Genomic DNA, 21,357 nt, shown 5'->3' on the forward strand with positions numbered 1-21,357 from the left:
AAAGTCGACCCGGCCGCCTATCTAACCTGTACATTACTTTTTGAAAATCTTGATCAAGCTAGCAATAACAGAGCCGATAGCTATAGAAATATTGAACTGATTAAAAATTTCATTGCAGTTTACAAAATTACCTGGCCGATAAGGAGAAACAAGCTATCATTTTATTTTAGGCTGTACGGTTTAGAGTGAAGCACCGTCCACTATAGAGGGGTGGTGATTTAAGAAGGGTGGTGAGTCTAAGATGGCTGTCTCCGTAAATACCCTCTGACATCATCGGATTAACCATTAATCGTAGATGCTTCAGAAAAGATGGCTGTCTCCCTAACTAGAGCCCTATGGCATGGTTTATGAAGACACTCGTTGTTATCCGTCCGATATCAATGTATATAGAAAGAGATTTCGTGATGTCGCGTGGGGCGGGGGCTTTATCGAGCAGGAGAGCATCAGCGGGCTAGAGAGGAAACCGCATTTTCAATGTATAGGTATTAATGGTGGAGCAGAACTTCACCATTGTATAAAACATGCGCGATCAGTTTTTGAAGTGTGCTGATGAAATATCCAATATCCGATGTTTGTAGTTCATTTTCAATGTGAAATGTCTCGGGCGAAGTGGTGTACATTGTGAAGTGAAGACGATCAGTTTTTGAAAGTGTACACTGATTAAGTTTCTGGTGTTTATGGTTCATTTTTATTTTAAAATGTCTGAACATGACGTGTCCAGACAGCAGATTGATAGTTCGCCCAGTCCTGGAAGTGGGTAGTTACGAAGGACTCGTACACCGCCTAAAACATAACCAGACACTAAGGTTTTTGGTGAAATTACCGTAGGACCGCCGTGTTCCGGCCATTACCGCTTCTTCGGTTTAGCATCGTCGATAGATAGCTGACAATAAGAGAATGTGATAACAAATAAAAACCCACAGTTAGATCTGTAAAAACAGTTTATTTTCCTTACAGTTTAAAAACAAACTGTGGGTAAAAACTGTGGGTTTTTATTTGTTAACTCTAGACTGAGATTGATATATGTTAACTGCAGTCTGCAGAATGTGAATTTATCTAAGTTGTACGACACGCGTGTTTCTCATAGACCGATACACTCATCGTTACACCGCAAAGTATCAGCGGCAGTTTGACGCAAACTCGCGTCGACATCGCATCATCACTCAGCACGCAACCTCCTCGACAGCGCTGTTGCAGCTGCTGCAGCTTCTCTTGGCGCATTCTCATTCCTTTACACCACCGGGCTGGATATTTCGCTAATCCTCCGGTCCGAGTTTAGTAGCTAACTGGATCGCTTGTGCCGAGCCACTCGGCGCTAACTCGTCGAGAATCTTCGAATCTTCCGAACCTCCGCGCGCAAGGAAGTTTTTTATTCACGATAAGCGGACTTTTTTTCGAACGTTGATCAATCGTTGACAGTTTTTCGGGAGATTTTTCGCGAACCTGCCTGTGGCCCTGTTGTGTGCCTGCGCCATGGGATTTTCCGCTTAAACCATGAATTGACTGATTTTCTGGCCAACCGTAACTGTGTTGATATTTTGTTCGTAAGTAAACTTTAATTTTCGTTTCGTATGCATTCATTAATCCGCTGCTATACGGCGTTTTCAAGAGCGTGAACCGAGACCGTTACAAACCGTTATATTCAAAATTCAAAATTTTCATATGCAATGTGTGTGTAACGTTGCTACGACTGTGAAGTTCAAAACGGAACAAACGCTACATTTTAGATTCAAATGTGATTGAACTGTATGACTCTTTAGAATTCGGAATTAGAGAAAAACATTGTATTTAGAATTTCAAATGTGATTGGTGTTTAACTTCGATTGCTTCGTTTGAAAGTTAAACAGAAAACCGTTATATTCTAAATGCAAATAAAACAGGTATTTGACTAATAGATTATTTCGCTCAAAACCAAAAACAAAAAGCAAACATAACGATATAGCAATAGTGAAAAACTTCGGTTTGAATTAATGTCGAAATAATTTTGTTCGTAGCGACTGTTTTTTTTTCGCTGCGTCTGAAGAATAAAAATAGCCCGGAAAAAATTATAGCGAGCAATTTAGAATAAGCGGTGTGAACGAAATTGTACCCGTCCTTACTTTAAAAAATCTGATGTTCATCAATGCAGACGCGAAGCTAGTCATTTTGAGGTTTGATTAGCTGGACCTGCAATAGCGAGCGCGTGTAGTCAGAGACTTGACGGCGAAGAAGTGTGGAAATATGAACTGTGGTATTTCAGAAAAGGAAACGTCTGGATGAGAAAACTTTATAAGACAACTTGTTGCCATATACCGGGACTGCGGGAAGAAATCCGGGCGCGAGAAGCGTCTTTACACTGAGAAGACCGTTAGAAACCGTTATTCATTTCAAATTCAAAAGTTGGAGCTTAACGTTTACTGGTTCGTTTGGAATCGTCGAAATTATCGTTTTGAATATTGTTCGATCGCGATTCGGGGAACTTTTCGGCGAATGAAAATGAATCGGAACGGAGCGGCGAATAATTCGAAACCGTTACGGCTGCAGGAAGCGCCGTGCGGGCGCCGTCTAGCGGGCACCAGTACACTTCACAAAATCGACAAGGAGAACGCTCAATGCATGATCGAATCGGACCTGACCCAGCCCTTGACCCGGCCAACAAAAAAGAAGGGCAGCTCGTGCATAATAAAGTAAGTCGTACATGTACTTCGAATATTGAATTGCCTTTTTCTTTTTAGTGCCTGGTGAATAATAAAAGACGGGTCTATGAAATTGAAGCCACGTCCAAATATTCACCTTTTTCTATTCATAACCTGTCTCGACTGGGTTAATTATTGAGCTGTTTTCCTTCAAGGTCGTCCCTTACAAAACAACAACCCGAACAACGACCATGTGGTTGATTTTGAAATTTGATTACACGTCTATTCTTCACATTTGGATTTACTACATTCACATTTTCGATTCATAACTATTTTATGGATTAATTCAATCAAGTTTAATCGCCTAAATCGCAACTAAATTATGGATGATAGAACGAATAATTTGGTTTAGATCGGAGTATCGTATGCATAACAGGACAGAAAAAAACGAAGTTATGAATTATATGAACACAAATATTAAAACATATACAAATAAAGACAAGTACAATTTTCGTTAGTCAATGATATCAGGGAGGGTTGCATCAAAACCGACTGTTCGTCGCGCCATCTAGTGTTGCCGACGGTTACATTTCTGAACGTGTGTGTGTGTGTTTGTGCGTGTACATTTTAGATAAAGATATAGTTGTTGCCGTTATACCTATCTGTCCCCGGAGACGTATGGCGTATATAGTTTGTTGTAATTAAGTACAGATAATGGTTGATGTAATTGATGACGTCACAACGCGGTCCATCTCGGTCTCAATGGGTACTGTCGGACGACACAGCTACTTAGCGAATAGATGATATTCCGCGATAAAGCTCGTTTCATTGTTTTAGAATTGGCAAGGGTATTAGCGGATACATTTACAGTGGCTTATTGTATTTGACTTGTATCTATCGCTTAATAATTGATATACAGCGTACGTTTAAGTGTCACAGTCACAGTAGATTTGCGTAAAAATCCGTCCGAGGGAGAGGGAGAGGGAGAGGGAGAGGGGAGAGGGAGAGGGGAGAGGGAGAGGGAGAGGGAGAGGGAGAGGGAGAGGGAGAGGGAGAGGGAGAGGGAGAGGGAGAGGGAGAGGGAGAGGGAGAGGGAGAGGGAGAGGGAGAGGGAGAGGGAGAGGGAGAGGGAGAGGGAGAGGGAGAGGGAGAGGGAGAGGGAGAGGGAGAGGGAGAGGGAGAGGGAGAGGGAGAGGGAGAGGGAGAGGGAGAGGGAGAGGGAGAGGGAGAGGGAGAGGGAGAGGGAGAGGGAGAGGGAGAGGGAGAGGGAGAGGGAGAGGGAGAGGGAGAGGAGAGGGAGAGGGAGAGGGAGAGGGAGAGGGAGAGGGAGAGGGAGAGGGAGAGGGAGAGGGAGAGGGAGAGGGAGAGGGAGAGGGAGAGGGAGAGGGAGAGGGAGAGGGAGAGGGAGAGAGCTTGTATCGTTTTGAGAAGTCTTGCATTCCGACATGAAGAATAGATTATAACCCGCAGTATTTATAATTCACGCGTGTTTCTTTTTGTCTTTTAACACCAACTCCTGGGATAGAATTTGTTTGAGTCTCAACTTTACCGCGGCAGTAAGGGACGGAGTTTACTGTATTTCTAAAATTCTTACTTAGCATTTAACACCATATCGGGATCGAATTTTACCAGCACCAGTTTTACCGCAGTAAGAGACGGAGTCTTGTCTATTTCTCAGATTTTTACACAGTATTTGACACCAACTCGGGGTAGAATTTTACCAGTCTCAATTTAGCCGCGCAGTAAGAGACGGAGTCTACTGTATTTATCAGATTCTTACTCAGTATTTCACTCTAACTCAGGGTATGATTTTACCAGCACCAGTTTTACCGCAGTAAGAGACGGAGTCTTCTGTATTTCACGAACTCGGCCCGTTTCGATAGAATTTTCCCCATTTTCAACTTATTCGTATTCTAACACCTCGTCTCGCGCTGCGTTTGGTTCTCAGAAGTGTTTGAAAGTTCAATCGTCGTTCGTCATTAAGATTGGACTAGTCCGAAAGCGGCCGCGCGTGATAACAATAGTTGATTTTAGTAACGATGTTATAACGTACAATATAACAAAATCCGCCGAGGACAATGAGTACCGTCCTGCCCGGGCACTCGGCCCGAGATTCCCATTTATGCTCATACCTCTGGTTCCATTGGAATAATAAGCCTCGTGGTGGAATATTTTGAATCGGAATTGGGTTTAAAAAAATCCAGCAGGTTTTAGAGAATAATCGAGTTTGCGGTGTGGATTACTACTGAACTTCTCAATCAGAAAAACATTATATATCCAAATATGGAAACGAAACTCCTGGACGTAACGTCGTTTTACGACGTTGAAAAAAGGTGCAGTGATTTTACGAATGTTTTACTTTTTAACTAGTCTTTTTTACATTGGAAAAAAACCTCGTTCAGCAAATTAAAAGCAATGGATATTTATTTGCATATTTCGTATTATTACCATCATTAGACCTGTGAATTTGATTTGACTCTGGACCCAGTTCCACATATTTGTAGATTTAATTTGACTCCGAGCCTAGTTCCACAGTTGTGTAGGTTTAATTTGGCATTGAATCAAGTTCCACATTTGCGTAGATTTAACTTGGCTTTGGACCCATTTCCACAGTTGTGTTCTATTTGACTCGACTCTGAACCCAGTTCCTCAAAACTGCGTGGGACATTATTCGACTTTTTACTGTAATTTCCACATTTTTTGTCGTTTTAAATTTGCCTCGTGATCAACAAAACAGAACGTGAGACCTATTACTGAAATATACACGCGTGCTTTTGTATACGGTTTCAAGTAAGTTCAATGAGAAATGTTAATCATATATTCTGATGTCGATTTTTGATGGTTCGATGTTGCCCGTGATAACGATGTTTCCCCCTGTACCAACGGCTATAATCTGTTTGCTTAGTCATTTATGTTCGCGTTGTTTTTGTTATCTTGTAACTTTTCTCGGTCCCTGTCTGGGCGAGATATGTCTGGCTGACGAATTACAGAACACAATCGTCTGGTCGTTACCGTAATTGCCAATTTTCACCACGGCACAACACTCTTTTCATGACGTCTATCCGAATCGCCACTTGCGTTAGCTTCGAAAACTCCTGGGGACATTTTGCCAGTCGGTCAGTGGTGCACATTTTGTTGCTGCCTACCACATGCAGGGGCGTAGCATGAAGTCAAACCGTATTCACATACCGCAATTACAGGGCGAATCGCTTTAAAGTTTTCTGTAATCGTTGTTTAAGCTTGTGACAGATCTAGACCGGGAGCCACGGCCATTTTAGCCAAGAGAAGAGGGACGTAAGATCTCAGATAGTAGATCATTAAGAAGCCGATAGCGAATGTGGGTTGCTGCCGTGAGAAAAATTGTGCCCTGGGCCCAGTTTTATGAACTGGTATTAACTTTAACCCAGGGGCTCTAACTCAATTCATTTTCAATTGAGTTAACTCCCGTTATACCAGTCTATAAAAGCGACCCCTAACGGGTTGAATATGAACCGCTGAAGTATCGGCTGGTCAGTCGAAGTCTACGTTTTCCGCCACAAAGACCTGAACGATCTGCACTATTGTATGCCCCGAAATGAAGCCTAATATCGCAAAAAGTCTCATCCATCTGAAAAAAAACCTATACACACGAACTCACTCGGCGTATCAATTCATCACGTGGAAATCAAACGTTCCCGAAGTTATCATCGATTTTTGAATCGGCAATTGCAAAACTCGCCGAGTTTAAAATCACCTTTGCCGAATAGATTCGACAAAAAAAAAACACGCATACTAAACACAGGAACTGTATCGCAAACCATCGGCGCGTGCCCGTGTACTGAACCATCTGGGGTCAGTTTTACAGACTGGTGCTAACTTAAACCCGAGGGTTAACTGAATTAAAAACGAATTGAGTTATAGCCCCAGGGGCCAGTTGCACAGTCGTGACTTAAGTCCATAAGTGGTCTTAAATCGTAAGACTGGTCTTAAGTTGTTAGATTGGCTATAGAACTAAGTTGGTCTTAGACTCTAAGCCATGACTATGGAACTGGGCCCTATGTTTAGTAATACCAATCTACAGAACTGGGCCCAGATCATTTTAATCAGCGAAACGATATTGTACCGAATTCGCCTTAAAATATGTCAACCTTGTTTTTTCGAATCCAATCGCAGGCGAATCGTCCGACTTGCCGAGGAAATTCGCCTCCACAGTCGGTAACAAACTGTGTTCAATTTGTCAAGCTGTGTATAGAATATTCAAAACTGATCGGGGACAAGAAAAATATCTTTCATCACTACCACGAAGTTTAAGAATCTCACTATGTATAGATTTAGATGTTCCAACCATAAATTACCAATAGAGACTGGTGTTAGATATGAAAACAAACCACGGAACGAACGAAGTTTGTAATAAATGTTACGAGAATACTATTGGGGACGAATATCATTTCATACTGAAGTGCGATTTTTTCAACGCTATTAGAATTTTGTATTTTGTATATACAGATATAGAATTGGCGAAAATCATTATAAATTCAAGCAATTGCTCAGTAATGAAAACTTGTATTACAGTCTTTCTAAATATATTACGACTGCTACACGGCTGTTATCTAGGGCTATTAATATGTACAAGTTTGCCAGCTTTTATATTTATACTATTTATACTATTTTGTTATGCTCGGAAAAATTGTATATCTTTTTGGAGCAATAAACTAAACTTGAAACTTGAAACTTGTTTAAATACCGCGATCAAACCGAGTGGTCATTGTTATACTCGTATCATTATGGCTATCACACGAACACGCGATGTTCTGTGCCCGGACGAGGGATCACTCATTCGATTCACATATTATAACGCGTGTTAAATCGAATTAATATTGCAAGCCGTGATACGATTTTCAAACCGTATCGGGAAATACATGAATGGCTTTCGCGTTAATTATAACCGTTTTAGCAATATAATCATCGGTTGAAATTTGATTATGACCTATTTGATGATATATTACCCAATTCCACAGTTGTGTGGGGTTTAATGATTCTCTACCCAGTTCGACTGTTTTGTGGGATTCGGTTTGACTCGGATCCAGTTCTACAGCTGTGTCGGGGTTTTAACTTGTATCTTGAACCAGTTTCACAATTGTGTGATTTAATTTGATCCCGGGCTCAGTTCCACAGTTTTGTGGGTTTAATCTGTCTCTGAATCCAGTTCCACAGTGTGTTGGTTTGATTTGATTCTGGACCAATCTCCACAGTTTTACCGTGTTTAAATTCGTCTCTTGAACCAGTTCCACAGTTGTGTGGGTTTAATTTGATTTTGAAATCAATTTCCCAGTTATGCGTAGTTTCATTAGACTCCGATCCCAATTCCAGCCAGTTGTCTGGGTTTTATTTGTCTCGTGAACAGTTTATAGAGTTACGTGAGTTTAATCCAGTTCCTTAATAATCTCAATAACGAACCCAGTTCCACAATTGTTTCAGTGAAATAGAATTCACGTGTCCCCGCATTTATTTGTATACATTCATATCTATCGTGACGAAAATGACGTTTAAACGCATTTCAAATTAGTCACGTGTTTGTAGTACATGCGAGTATGAGAGTCAGTTAATATTTAAATAATGAATTAGTTTGAACGAATATCGCAAATTGCAGCTCACCTGAAATGTACGATAAAGTCGCATGTATATATCTGTTCATACGTTCCTATATTCAACGAAATGGATAACAATTTTTTCTCTATGTTTTGTGAAGAATCGATGGGTTGATTCTCGGCGTGAACCCCGGTGTTAGTGATAATAATGGGCATCGTTAACGACATGCGTCATTGTGGACGTAAAATCGACAGTCAACTGGGTTTTTCCGCTTCCATCGCTTGTCCCTGACATCCAATGTATTGACTCTAAACCCAGTTCCACAGTTGTGTGGGTTTGATTCGACGCTGGACCCAGTTCCACAGTTGTGTGGGTTTGATTCGACTCTGGACCCAGTTCCACAGTTGTGTGGGTTTGATTTGACTCTGAACCCAGTTCCACAGTTGTGTGGGTTTGATTCGACTCTGGACCCAGTTCCACAGTTGTGTGGGTTTGATTCGACTCTGGACCCAGTTCCACAGTTGTGTGGGTTTGATTCGACTCTGAACCCAGTTCCGCAGTTGTGTGGGTTTGATTCGACTCTGGACCCAGTTCCACAGTTGTGTGGGTTTGATTCGACTCTGAACCCAGTTCCACAGTTGTGTGGGTTTGATTCGACTCTGAACCCAGTTCCGCAGTTGTGTGGGTTTGATTCGACTCTGGACCCAGTTCCACAGTTGTGTGGGTTTGATTCGACTCTGAACCCAGTTCCACAGTTGTGTGGGTTTGATTCGACTCTGAACCCAGTTCCGCAGTTGTGTGGGTTTGATTCGACTCTGGACCCAGTTCCACAGTTGTGTGGGTTTGATTCGACTCTGAACCCAGTTCCACAGTTGTGTTGGTTTGATTTGACTCTGGACCCAGTTCCACAGTTGTGTGGGTTTGATTCGACTCCCGACCCAGTTCCACAGTTGTGTGGGTTTGATTCGACTCTGGACCCAGTTCCACAGTTGTGTGGGTTTGATTCGACTCTGGACCCAGTTCCACAGTTGTGTGGGTTTAATTCGACTCTGGACCCTGTTCCACAGTTGTGTGGGTTTGATTTGACTCTGAACCCAGTTCCACAGTTGTGTTGGTTTGATTCGACTCTGGATCCAGTTCCACAGTTGTGTGGGTTTGATTCGACTCTGAACTCAGTTCCACAGTTGTGTTGGTTTGATTTGACTCTGGACCCAGTTCCACAGTTGTGTGGGTTTGATTCGACTCTGAACCCAGTTCCACAGTTGTGTGGGTATGATTCGACTCTGGACCCAGTTCCACAGTTTTGTGGGTTTGATTCGACTCTGGACCCAGTTCCCCAGTTGTGTGGGTTTAATTCGACTCTGGACCCAGTTCCACAGTTGTGTGGGTTTGATTCGACTCTGGACCCAGTTCCACAGTTGTGTGGGTTTAATTCGACTCTGGACCCAGTTCCTCGGTTGTGTGGGTTTGGTTTGTGTCGGAATCCAGCTACGGAGTTTTTAGGGTTTTAACTCTAAACTCAATTCCACAGTTGTGCGGGTTAAATTTTGCACTCAGTTGTGTTTTAGAGTCCATGATTTGACCGTGTCCCCCAGTTACACAGTCATACGTGGGTTCAATTTCGCGGGTTTTTGCGTTTTATCTTTTTACCGAGTCTATAAACCTTTTGACTTTGCACTTTATCGAGGCATAACTTATTCAAACCTAAGAAATAGAAAACTAGAACTAAACCCCAAAGAAACAGTAAAATTGACCATAAAATCGAAGAAAACCATAAAAACGAATATTATGAATTGTTGGTGGAAAATTTTACACAAACTGAGTTAATTCTATGAGCGCTACAACTGATTAATCTGTTCCCCATGTTTTACCAGTATCTACATAAATACGTCGGAGCTTGTAATTTATGGAGTGTAATTCCTGGCGTCAAAAAGAACTCACCAACTGCACTCCGAGGACCGGCTGATGCGGCGTGCGCGATGGAGTCGTTGATTGCAGCGCGCGCTTTAGACACGACGGGCCAGGAATTAGTTTGCTCGACACGCGTGGGCCCGCACTCCATGGGGACGCTTTGTTTCTTCGGAATCTTAATGACAACTGCATATGTATATCTATATATATGTATACACGTCGCTCGCTATAGCGTGACGTCTTAAGACCCGAACTAGATCGTCGCATGAACTGCGTTAGTACTAACGTGACCGCTGAGCGCCGATTCTTTTCGTAGAAATAGTATGACGTGTTGACCTGAGCTTATAGCTTTAAGATACGATCAGATCGTAAGGAGACGAGTCCGCGACGTTTTTGATCGGGAATCTTTTCGACATGAGTTTACTTAACGCAGACCTAACTGATTATACGAACCGATGATCTCTGCCCGGGATCGGCTTCAGTGAGCGGTGTCTTGACCAAACGCGCGCTGTTTGACCACGTCACCAACTCGATAGAGACTCAATTAGCAACTTTTGATCGAACCCCCACTTAGATCAGTGACAGAAAATCAACGTCTTGGTTTACAACCAATCGACTGACATATTCCGAAGATGACAAAATGAAATGGGAACTGAAATGTCCAGCGACCATTGTCGAGGGTAGTACAACTTCTAAAAAAGACATACCGGTAATCCACGACAGACAAGGGGCCTAGGGGCACCCCGCGGAAGATTTTAAAGTTAAACTGCTTTCGGTGCAATCTCCAAGTAACAAATAAAGTCCTGATGCAAAGTGCTTTCTAGAAAATTTACTGCAATGTTGAACTATCGGTGAAATCCCCACCCCACAGCTGCGTTGTTACAACAGGTTATAACAGCATGTTCCAGGTGAACCAATGTGTATGAATATTTCATATTGACCTTCTTCCGTATAGTGTTCAATACAAGGACACGCTCTCTCCCTCTCTCTCTCTCTCTCTCCCTCTCTCTCGCTCTCTCCCTCTCTCTCCTCGACAATCTCCACATATATATATATGTATAACCGTGAGTGGGATGTTTGTTCATGGGATACATAATTCAGCATGAACTCACTGTCCGCCAGGAACGACATATATCTATTTGTTTAGGTCAAAGCCTTTACGCATCATATATTTTAGTTCGTATTAACCCAGCGGGAGTATGTTGAATACAGCAGAACGGTGTCTGCTCCTGTTGAATTTCCAATGGATTTTTTACGATTTCGAATCCAGGATTCGTGGGTTTGAATCCCGGTGGCAGCGTTCAATCAGTCTTTTACGTCCTGACCTCTCATCAGTTTATCGCTTTGAATCCTGGTGGTAGCAGTCAGTCAACCGGTTCCTCGTTAATCGGGTAAATCAGTCAGGGCGAACTTCTATTATCGGAGTTAGTCCACTATAGTCGAACTAAGTGAAATCGAAATGTCAGTCAGTCGGAACTATATATTCCGGAAATAGATCGGAAATTAAGCGCATTCGGTTATTAGTTCCGACCACTGGTCGACAGACACGAAAACCGAATATGGCCCAGTCAGTGTTTCACGTACTGGTCTCATCAATTTGGGCGTCATTATTTCCTAATTCATCTAAACGCGTGTGTTGTGGATGGTTACAATCCACTAAATTCTATGATTCAACCCGATTCAATTAAAATCGACGATTTTTAGACATAGTTTCGGATATATTTTGACGCGTTTTGAAGATGATATCTCCATAAAACTGCGCGCGGTCTTCGGGGGCTCTGCAGGGAGAAAAATTGCGATGCGACATTCGTGTTTTTAGATTTAATCTATGATTAAAATGGCGATATTGAGCACATGGCCTCATCCCATCCGACTGAAACCCCGCGAGAGAGATATGTGTCTATTTTCTGTTACACCGGGGTAGTAATGTAAATTTCTCTTCGAGTGGTCCGTAAAAATATTACCGGTTACCATGGTACTCTGGTTAACATTAAATAACCTCCTGTTTAGATACTGATATATGCGGGAAACGTCCTGCGGATATATATAAGTTTAAAAAGCTCGACGAGTTAGCAACTCGGTATAAACTATAGTTTTCTCGGTTAAAAGCGATGTTGTCGACTTAGCTCGCCGCTGAAATGGCACGCGTAAATACTTAACAGAAAGTTTTTTTTTCACGAGAATAAATCACCTTGAATCAAAGTCCTAGGGACAGTTTCGTTAGGCGTGGATCATCTGGGTAATAATCTGGGAATCATAGACAATCTATCAACTTATAAGATTTAAGATCAATTTTGGTGTTACTCTAACGATTGAGAGAAGTGATCATGAAATCACGCGCACACGCAACGGGATCGAACCCGGGTCCTGATCAGGCGTGCTTACCTGACCAATTGAACTGGCCCACTTGGTCAATTGTTTAACAGCTTGTCGTATGCGTAACACAGGGACTATGAAACCGAGCCGTCGTTGCGGGCTTATAGACCAATTTCCTCTTATCATTATCATCTTTACCCGTCGTTAGATTTCCGATCATAAAATACGGTTTCGTCGGAATCGTCGATTAGGCTTTGAGACATCGCCCCGTGCTCTCCCGAAGGAGAGATCGATGTCTTGAGCGCATTGTCGTCTCGGAATCACTATCTTTGAGTGTTCCGTTGTTTTAACGCGTCTCTGTGATATATCCTATAACGAGGTTATTTCGCTTTGATGTCGGCTACCACACCCTACAGTGATTAGACGGTTAACCGTTTGAAGTGTTTATTTATAGACGCCGCTATCGATGAACTCTGTTGATTATGATTCGTATTATCACATGATATAGACGTGTTATTCCACATGAAAGGTTTTTTGTCACAAAATTATTTTTCGTCTAGAGTTTTCTCCTAGAAATTTGATCGCAATTCACAATGCGAGGGTGCAGATCGAGATAACGAAATGTATCGTAAGTTGGGTGGGGATAAAGTCCCGGGAGCTGCCCCTGTATTTTAGTTTAGAGAACGATTGAAAAAAGCTGGGATACCTCGTTTATATAATCATATTATTAGAAACTTTATTGTCAAAGAAGAATACTTTTATGACAAGTGCATAATTAACAATAGTTAGATTATTACAAAGATGATGAATAACCAAGTATATCGTAGACCAATCAGATTGCGTTACGCATTTCAGCAGCGTCAGGTGGTTTGTATATGAGCCAATGATAGCTGGGATAAGCCATGACTTTGAAACTGGCATCGAGGTCAATCGAAACCTGCCTAAAACGGTCGTTTGTCAAGTTCTTTTTCCCTAGCAAATACCTCCTAAAAAAATTAGCCTTAATCAACATAGCATTTTTAGGTCTAGTTCATAATCTATTTCCTATATCTGTACTTCGATTTCCGATTTCAAAATCAAACCCTCTGTTTCGCTCCCGGCAGGTGTGGTGGGTCTGTAAGGGACACTTAATCGAAAAATCAAACAAAATTTACCAGCCAAATAAATAAATAATGGGGACAATCCCTATTTTAAGATAAAAAAAAAATAATCTATTTCCTATTTTACAAATATTGCCTTATTTTACGATTCATCGATGTTACTAAGGGGCAGTCAGTTTGGGAATAGAGTAGGTGTACTCCTACACGATAGTAAATTGTTCGGGTTTATGGCGGATCGAGCTGTACCGAGTATATGGACGGGAAATAGCGTAACCGTGATTTACAATATACAATCGCGTGACGATGCAGACGATATAAACATCGTTTCGTGCGTTCTCACAAGAGGATGAAACGAGTGAGAGCACGTGAGAGAATCTGCACCGATACAGGAAATACTCGCCGAGATGACATAAATAAATAACTCATTGTCACTTTATACTGCTTAGTTACGACCGCGTCGATAATAATATGTAGTCGGCGGTCAATGGGGAGTCTCCGGCGCTTACTGCGGCAATTGGGGATTGCAGTTGTGGCAACGAAGTTGCATTGCAAGATGCGGCATTGTTTCATTTTTGCGGAACTCTTTGGATTCAGAAGTTCGGGAAATCGATGATCTGAACATATTTAAACACCACCACCACAATCACCACCACCACCACAACCACCACCACCACCACCATCAAAACAATCGCAACCGCCATAACACCACTACCACCATCACCACCACTACTACCAACATCAAAATCATCACAACCACCACTCCTACCACTACCACCACAATTACACCACTACCACCTCCACAATCACCACCACCACCACCACCACCACCACCACTATCAAAACCATCGCTACCGTCATAACACCACTACCACCATCACCACCACTACTACCAACATCAAAATCATCACAACTACCACTCCTACCACTACCAGCACAATTACACCACTACCACCAACATCACAACCACCACTTCCACCATAACCATCACCACCACCACCACCACCACCACCACCACAATCACCACCAACACGACTCCTACCACTACCACCACAATTACACTACTACCACCACCACCAACATCACAACCACCACTTCCACCACCACCATCACATCATCACCACTACACCTCCACCACCATCACTACCACCATCATCATTCCCCCAGATAATATCGAACGAATAAAAGTAATTAAGCGCTCGTAGATATCGAGAATATATTGCCTTCTGTTATCGGCTTTCAGTAAATATTGCGACCATTTTGCGCCTCAACTCCGGGCATTAATGCGGTAACCGTGATTGGTTGTTAGCGCGTCAGAACCTCGATCCCGTCGCGTTATGAAGTGCATTCCTCGAATCCGCGTCTGTCCACGAACATCCATTCCCGAACATGTTAATCTCCAGTAACAAACCATCGACTGCAGTATTGTTCGGTCACGGCAAAACGGCCATTTGCGAAAATAAACTCGAAGGTGGGCGGAAAGATTCTGCCCGAAACGTAAGAAAAAAAAACAATAACAGTTGTTTGTTCGAATCGATATTGTGGGTTTCTGTTAATGACGCGTAATAAGTCCATGGTTACCGCGAATAACAATGTGAAGGCCGTACTACCTCTTCGCTAGCCCGGGAGTCACGTGACACGTCTGCTCCACTGTTGGAGAGAACAGTAGCGTGTAGTACAGGCACTGAGGCCCTTGAATGAGTTGACAACTCTTTTCTATCATATGACCTTAGACTAAAAGCTGACAACACCGTTATTTGAAAGGCACTGTATGTTTTCAGCGAACCCTTTTCCTTACAGCAGCGAGTAGAACGGACACTTAAGATTCTCAGAGAACCTTATTCCTGCGTGGTACGCGAATAGAATAGGTTAGGTTTTCGATGCGCCGTTTACCTCACAGCTGGTGGCAGCGGTCTATATAGAACTGACTGAGTAGAACCCCTCTCCGACCAATCATCTGATGATGTGAAAGCAATGAGTATATTAAGTTGAATAGGGGGAGAAATGATAATGTCGAAGATGTTATTTCGTGAGAGAAAAAAAAACAACGAGCAATTACATTAACTGAAAAGATCATTTTTCGCTATTTGAGCAATAATTAATTATCAATTGGAGAAATATATTCGACGGCGCCCGCCGGGTAGAAGTGTCCTTATAGCGCCGAGTGTTGATAGCAGTTTATTGGAAATTCGAGATTCAAGTAAAACATCGCTGCCGTATATACATATACATATATATATATATATATATATATATATATATATATATATATATATATATATATATATATATATATATATATATATATATATATATATATATATATATATATATATATATATATATATATATATATATATATATATATATATATATTATATATATATATATATATATATATTTATATATTTATATATATATAGGGCCTATAATATTAAATTCTTTGTGGCATAAAACGTCGAATCGACGTTATTTTCATAAACATCTGCGACGAAGTAGCCGTGCATGCTATTTTGAAATGGGAGCCGTATTCGATGAACGTATTAAAACAGTTCGACTGCGAGGTGTCTGCGTGTGCTTGATTTAGATCGCGGTATCAAACAAAACCGATTTCGCCCGGAGTCACCCGCTCGTTTATACAAATGAGTATCACTCGGCCTGTATTTGGTATAAAGTATAGAATCCGCTTAATTCGGATCATTTGGAAACAACAAAATTCGTCCGGTTTACGGGAAATCCGAATTAAAAGTTTTGCCGCCAAACCGGAACGAAGCTAAAGAGAGCAATGTAGTTGAAGTCGCGGGGATGGGTAAGAAAATAATTCCCACCGATCTAAAATGATGCTCAGACAAGGAGGAGGCTGGAATGCGAGATGGTCACCACCGCGCGAGTGACTAGATTTTACGGTATATATGCAAAATCGATCCGCTTGAAATGATCGTGAGAAGAGACGGTTTGCGACGAGTCTTATAAATCAGCGCACTTATAACCGAGAAAATTCGCAGCTCCGGCAGCGACGGCAACCGATTTCATTAATTGCCTATTGACCCGTTAATTGGGACTATTGCGCGGGATGATTTCATTATCTAATTAGAATCAGGGTCGTATCGCGCGATCGGCGTCTTGTCGTGATTTACAGACTGGCACAAGTGTAATCAACTCCGTCAGCGAAAGCGACCAGATTTACGTCTATTCGCCCGCGTTAACAACACAACGACGTCGGGAAATATGCAGCAAAATGTCGAAATCAATCGCAGTCTGTGTGTGGTGTGTATGTAAAAGACCAACAATAATGAAGATTTAACAACAAAATCTGTGATGTTTCGTTTCGGACGCTTCCGAGTGGCCAAGGTGGTTAGAGCGCTCGACTCGTGGGTTCGAACCCTGTACATTACCGTAGTGTCCTCGGGCTAGACACTTAAGCCCAACGCACACGGCAAAACATTTGTTTCGCCGAAACAGAAAACTCGTTTTCACAAAAGGTTTTTCGTAAAACGTTTTGCCCGCAAACGATAAAACGTTCAACGCACACGGGAAAAACGTTTGCGTCTACAAAAAACGTTTTTCGCAAATCAAGCAGTGCTTGTTTCGCGAAAAACGTTTTTTTGCTCGTGAAAAACGTTTTTTGCTCGCGAAAAACATTGTTCAGTTCGGCATTTTGTGTTTTGCCTCCCCTGCACACGGCATAGCAAAAAACATCGAAAACGTTTTTTTCACGAGAAAAAACGTTTTTTCGGTGCCGTGTGCGTTGGACTTTATCCTCATTGCCTCTCTCCGCCTATGAGTAAATGGTACCTGGTCTGATAGATGACTCCTGAGCGCCTAGCAGCTGCTCGGATGTTACTTCTCCCCAGGGTGAGACGACCACATGATACATTATCTTTTTCCTGATTTTCTTCGCAATTTTCCGAAAAATCTCTTTTTCACACCGGAATATCACGAAGACGAGTCACAGTGTATGTGATCAACAACTTACCACTCACTGCAAATTCTATTTTCCTGACGTTTTAGGAAGATCACTTTTTCCCCTATTCAGACTTAATTCAGAATCTTTTCGAAATGTATGCATCCTGAATAAACTTCGAAGATGTGAACAATTCGGGAAAACAGGAATTGATAGCTATATTGTTTCATCACTCCTGAACATACCTCATAATGCGACTGGTTTAAACTGGTTCTAACATTATGAATGTTGTGAATTTTGCTCTCCAGTTTTTCAAGATTGATTTCAAAATAATTTACACTTTGAATCATAAAAGAATCCGTCATCAACATTCGCGTAAAGCAATGATGAATTTTATAAATTGTTTTTGTTTGTCTCCGGTTCCCAACCGGCCCGGCCACCCCGCGGGAATGCCATATTTGATTAAGATTTCATACGTTATATCAGTTCGTCGAGTCCCAATACGAACATTTATTCGTTGTTCGTGCTCTCTCCGACCCTCGGGGAGTTTGCCGAAAACTTCGCTATAGTTACGTAACTAGTATCGGAGGGATGACTCGAGCGCGGCGAGGCGAGACGAGCCCAGCCAAGCGATCATGCGTTATCTACGACCCATTCTTTTTCGGTCTGATTAAAAACTGTAAAATGAGATTCACTCGCAAAAGTATACTCAAAAAGAACTCGCCTCACCGGAATTTTCATTTATACCAGTAACTATATTCATGCTTCGTAACCACAGCCAATGTCGACCCTCTGTCGATGATTTACGTGTTCTTGTGTTGGGTTCCAGCGTCATTGTTTTTTTTTCGTATACGTTCACCAGGGGGCGCTAAATATTGAAATTATTTACGGGTCGGTTTGAGTTTTAAAAACAGCCAATCTTTGTCCCTGCGACTTTTGGCACACATATGACTTGGCAACAGCATAAAAATCGGATTCTAATAATCCCGCACTTGGTGTTGGTGCAAGCGATCAATAACAGGTGCGAGTCATTAATTAGTCAGGAGTTATCGCTTTCAAGTCACGGCCGGCCGACTTAGCCCCGCACAGGATTTGAAAAAAAAACATTGACCATCAGGTGTGTCTGTCTGGGCTCCTCTGATCGATTCGTCGTCTAGTATATACTTAGCGCTTTTGCCATACGCCGCAGTAATCGGACCGGATAGCAACAAAAACAATAATGGCGGAAAATTAGATTCTATGGCCTTGGGTTTCAGGCCCATGTCGAGCTTCTTTGAATTGCGCTTAAAGAAAATTCGCACTCATTCACCGTGAAAATGGGCACCTTAGAGAAAGGACAGATCTTAGAAATATGAGTTTTTTCGATAACCAAAAATTAAACTATATCCCACTTTCTATTTTCATGATGTTAGATTTAAAAATATATTCATTGAAACAATTTTACGGATTGATTACTTTTTATTTTCCAAAAACATTTACGATTGTATTCCCATTTCGAAAAATCTTGGCTTTATAAGTGGTACTTTCAAGGCTTTATGGATTTCGTTCGCTACCGCCGAACCCCATCCCCTTCGGCACCAGCCTGGGTTTACGGTTTAGGGTTTATAGTTAGGGTAGGTTAGAGTTAGGCTATACTGAAGAAAGACCGTGTGCTAGTTTAGCAAAGCTATATTCAGTCCTATTCTGGAAGAATGGTCGACGTCGGAAATCCGGAACAGAGCGAAAGAGTAACGAGCGAACTATCAGTTTGGAATACCAAAACTGGACTGACTTTATTTTTACACATAGCTATTTATATAACACAGATTCAGACAGATTGAGACATGGAAAATGATACAAAAACAAAGGTGACGAGTAGTGACATGACAGTGAGACAAACAACAATTAACACATTCTGACACAGACAAACAGTCTCAGAAGACAATGAGTAATAAGATGGAGACATAAAACAATAAAGAAATTCGAAATATAGATGAAATATGTATAACAATTATAGGTGATATTTAGTGTTGTTAAACTAGCGCGTACAGGTCGACGACCTTCGGCTGAAGATGCGTCGTTTCATTCGCGCGATAATTTCGTTAGACACTTTCAATTACCCGCAAATCCGCGTAGCGACACGAACAAGAACTGACTAATTCCGCCTTTCGCGTTCGAGTTGTCATTCGTTTCGAGTCGGATGCAGCCTGCTGGGATTTGGATCCTATTCAAGATGGTAAACGGCACTGTCGGCGTTTATCGGTCATCGTATATGACCAATAGAATTGCATTGGGATGAGCAATGGTATTTTTTCATCATTTCTATTCTGCGCGTTCAAGGCTCGCTGCTCTTCCGCGCTTAAGAACTTATTGTGTCTGATCTACTCGATGCTCTCCTGAAGAGAGGGTTCGCTGCCGATGAGAGCCTACTGCGTTTGTTCTGACCACTAGACAGGGTTCACCGAGAACCCATAATGATCAATGTGCATTGCTTTCTCCTTTTCTTTCTCTGCCTCCGTCCTCTCTCTTTCCTTCTTAACCCTATATCTCCCACTTAACCGCCCACTCCCATTCTTTCTTTCTCTCTCTCTCGCTCTCTCTCTCTCTCTCTCTCTCTCTCTCTCTCTCTCTCTCTCTCTCTCTCTCTCTCTCTCTCTCTCTCTCTCTCTCTCTCTCTCTCTCTCTCTCTCTCTCTCTCCTCCCTCCCTCCCTCCCTCCCTCCCTCCCTCCCTCCCTCCCTCCCTCCCTCCCTCCCTCCCTCCCTCCCTCCCTCCCTCCTCCCTCCCTCCCTCCCTCCCTCCCTCTCTCTCTCTCTCTCTCTCTCTCTCTCTCTCTGCAGGGAAGGACGCAAGGCGTGATATACGTATCTGTATGAAGAAAATCCGGTTTCTAAGTTTTTTAAATCTTAAAATAGAGTTTGATCCGATTATTTATTTAATTGGCGTCCCTTACAAACCCGCCGCACCTGCCAAGGGCGATACAGGTGGTTTGATTTTGAAATCGAAGTACAGATATATTTTTGCGATCGACTGTCGAATTCACAGAATTTTTTATTTAAATCGAAGTACATTGGAAATTTCGGTTCCGGTTCATTCAAACAATCTTCCGACTAACCTGAACCGGCTGATTGGGTTAATATTGTTGGCTGCCTTATCTTAAACATTTTTTAGAAATGGAAATAAATATACTGCATGGTTGCAGCTTCTAAGTTTTAGCGGACGCGTTTAGGTAACGATACTTTGCAAAATATCCGCTGAAAGCATGTTTACATGTGTCCGATAGCTCTGCGTAAACAACCTGATTTCATGGTGGGATGATCAAGTATCTAGCTGCTCAGAAGATTGGACCAATTTGGCCGTGAAATTAGACTAGCAAGCGAGGAACCGAGCGAGCTGGCCCGGCCGGAATCGGGCTGTTAATATTACGTGCTAATTTGCACCGTATATTCGTAACGTCGCGGTCATCTTATATATCAGAGGGGTGCGTCGTGACTGTCGTGGAATTGAGGCAATTTTATGTCGAAATTAAGACTTGATTAGTTGGTGCGTACTCCTCCATTTACGAGGCTAATTGCTCTGATGATTTTCTGATTAAAGAGAGAGAGAGGAATCTAGTTTTAGATCTCCGGACCATCCACTCTCCACGCACGCTTTCCCGTTATCGCCTAGTAACTTGACTGCGTGAAATGGCAACCTGTACCTGGTGGGATAATTTAGTAAACCGATGGCTTCGCGAGACTCTCGTCGCGGTTACGAGACTCCTGTCCTATAGCAGACCATGTTCATGACAAGACACATCTCTTTCGCAGGGATCTGAACCTGATGACATCATGAGACTCTGCCACAGTACAAACCCCTGCCCAGTAGAAACGTCCTCCCTCAGCAGGTATTTGAACCTGATGACATTGTAAGACTTAGTCACAAACCCCCGACCTAGTTGACACATCCTCCCTATTACATGCGTTATA

The 21,357-nt window shown here is 42.3% G+C and overlaps 1 protein-coding gene across 2 annotated transcripts in view; it reads left to right on the forward strand.

Annotated features, from left to right (window-relative positions):
* Nucleotides 1-21,357, forward strand: part of LOC141909502 (proton-coupled zinc antiporter SLC30A2-like) — a 69,646-nt gene that overhangs the window by 12,162 nt on the left and 36,127 nt on the right. The window contains exon 1 of one of the 2 annotated variants that reach the window (XM_074799903.1): nt 2,454-2,666. The exons of the other annotated variant lie outside the window; for it this stretch is intronic. Coding sequence (XP_074656004.1) covers nt 2,470-2,666 — 197 coding nt within the window. The 5' untranslated portion in view covers nt 2,454-2,469. Of the gene's footprint in view, nt 1-2,453; nt 2,667-21,357 lie in introns of those variants that run through there. 2 annotated transcript variants of the gene reach the window in all.

Source organism: Tubulanus polymorphus, chromosome 8, assembly GCF_964204645.1.
Source record: "Tubulanus polymorphus chromosome 8, tnTubPoly1.2, whole genome shotgun sequence".
In the NCBI taxonomy this organism is placed as follows: Eukaryota; Metazoa; Nemertea; class Palaeonemertea; order Tubulaniformes; family Tubulanidae; genus Tubulanus; species Tubulanus polymorphus.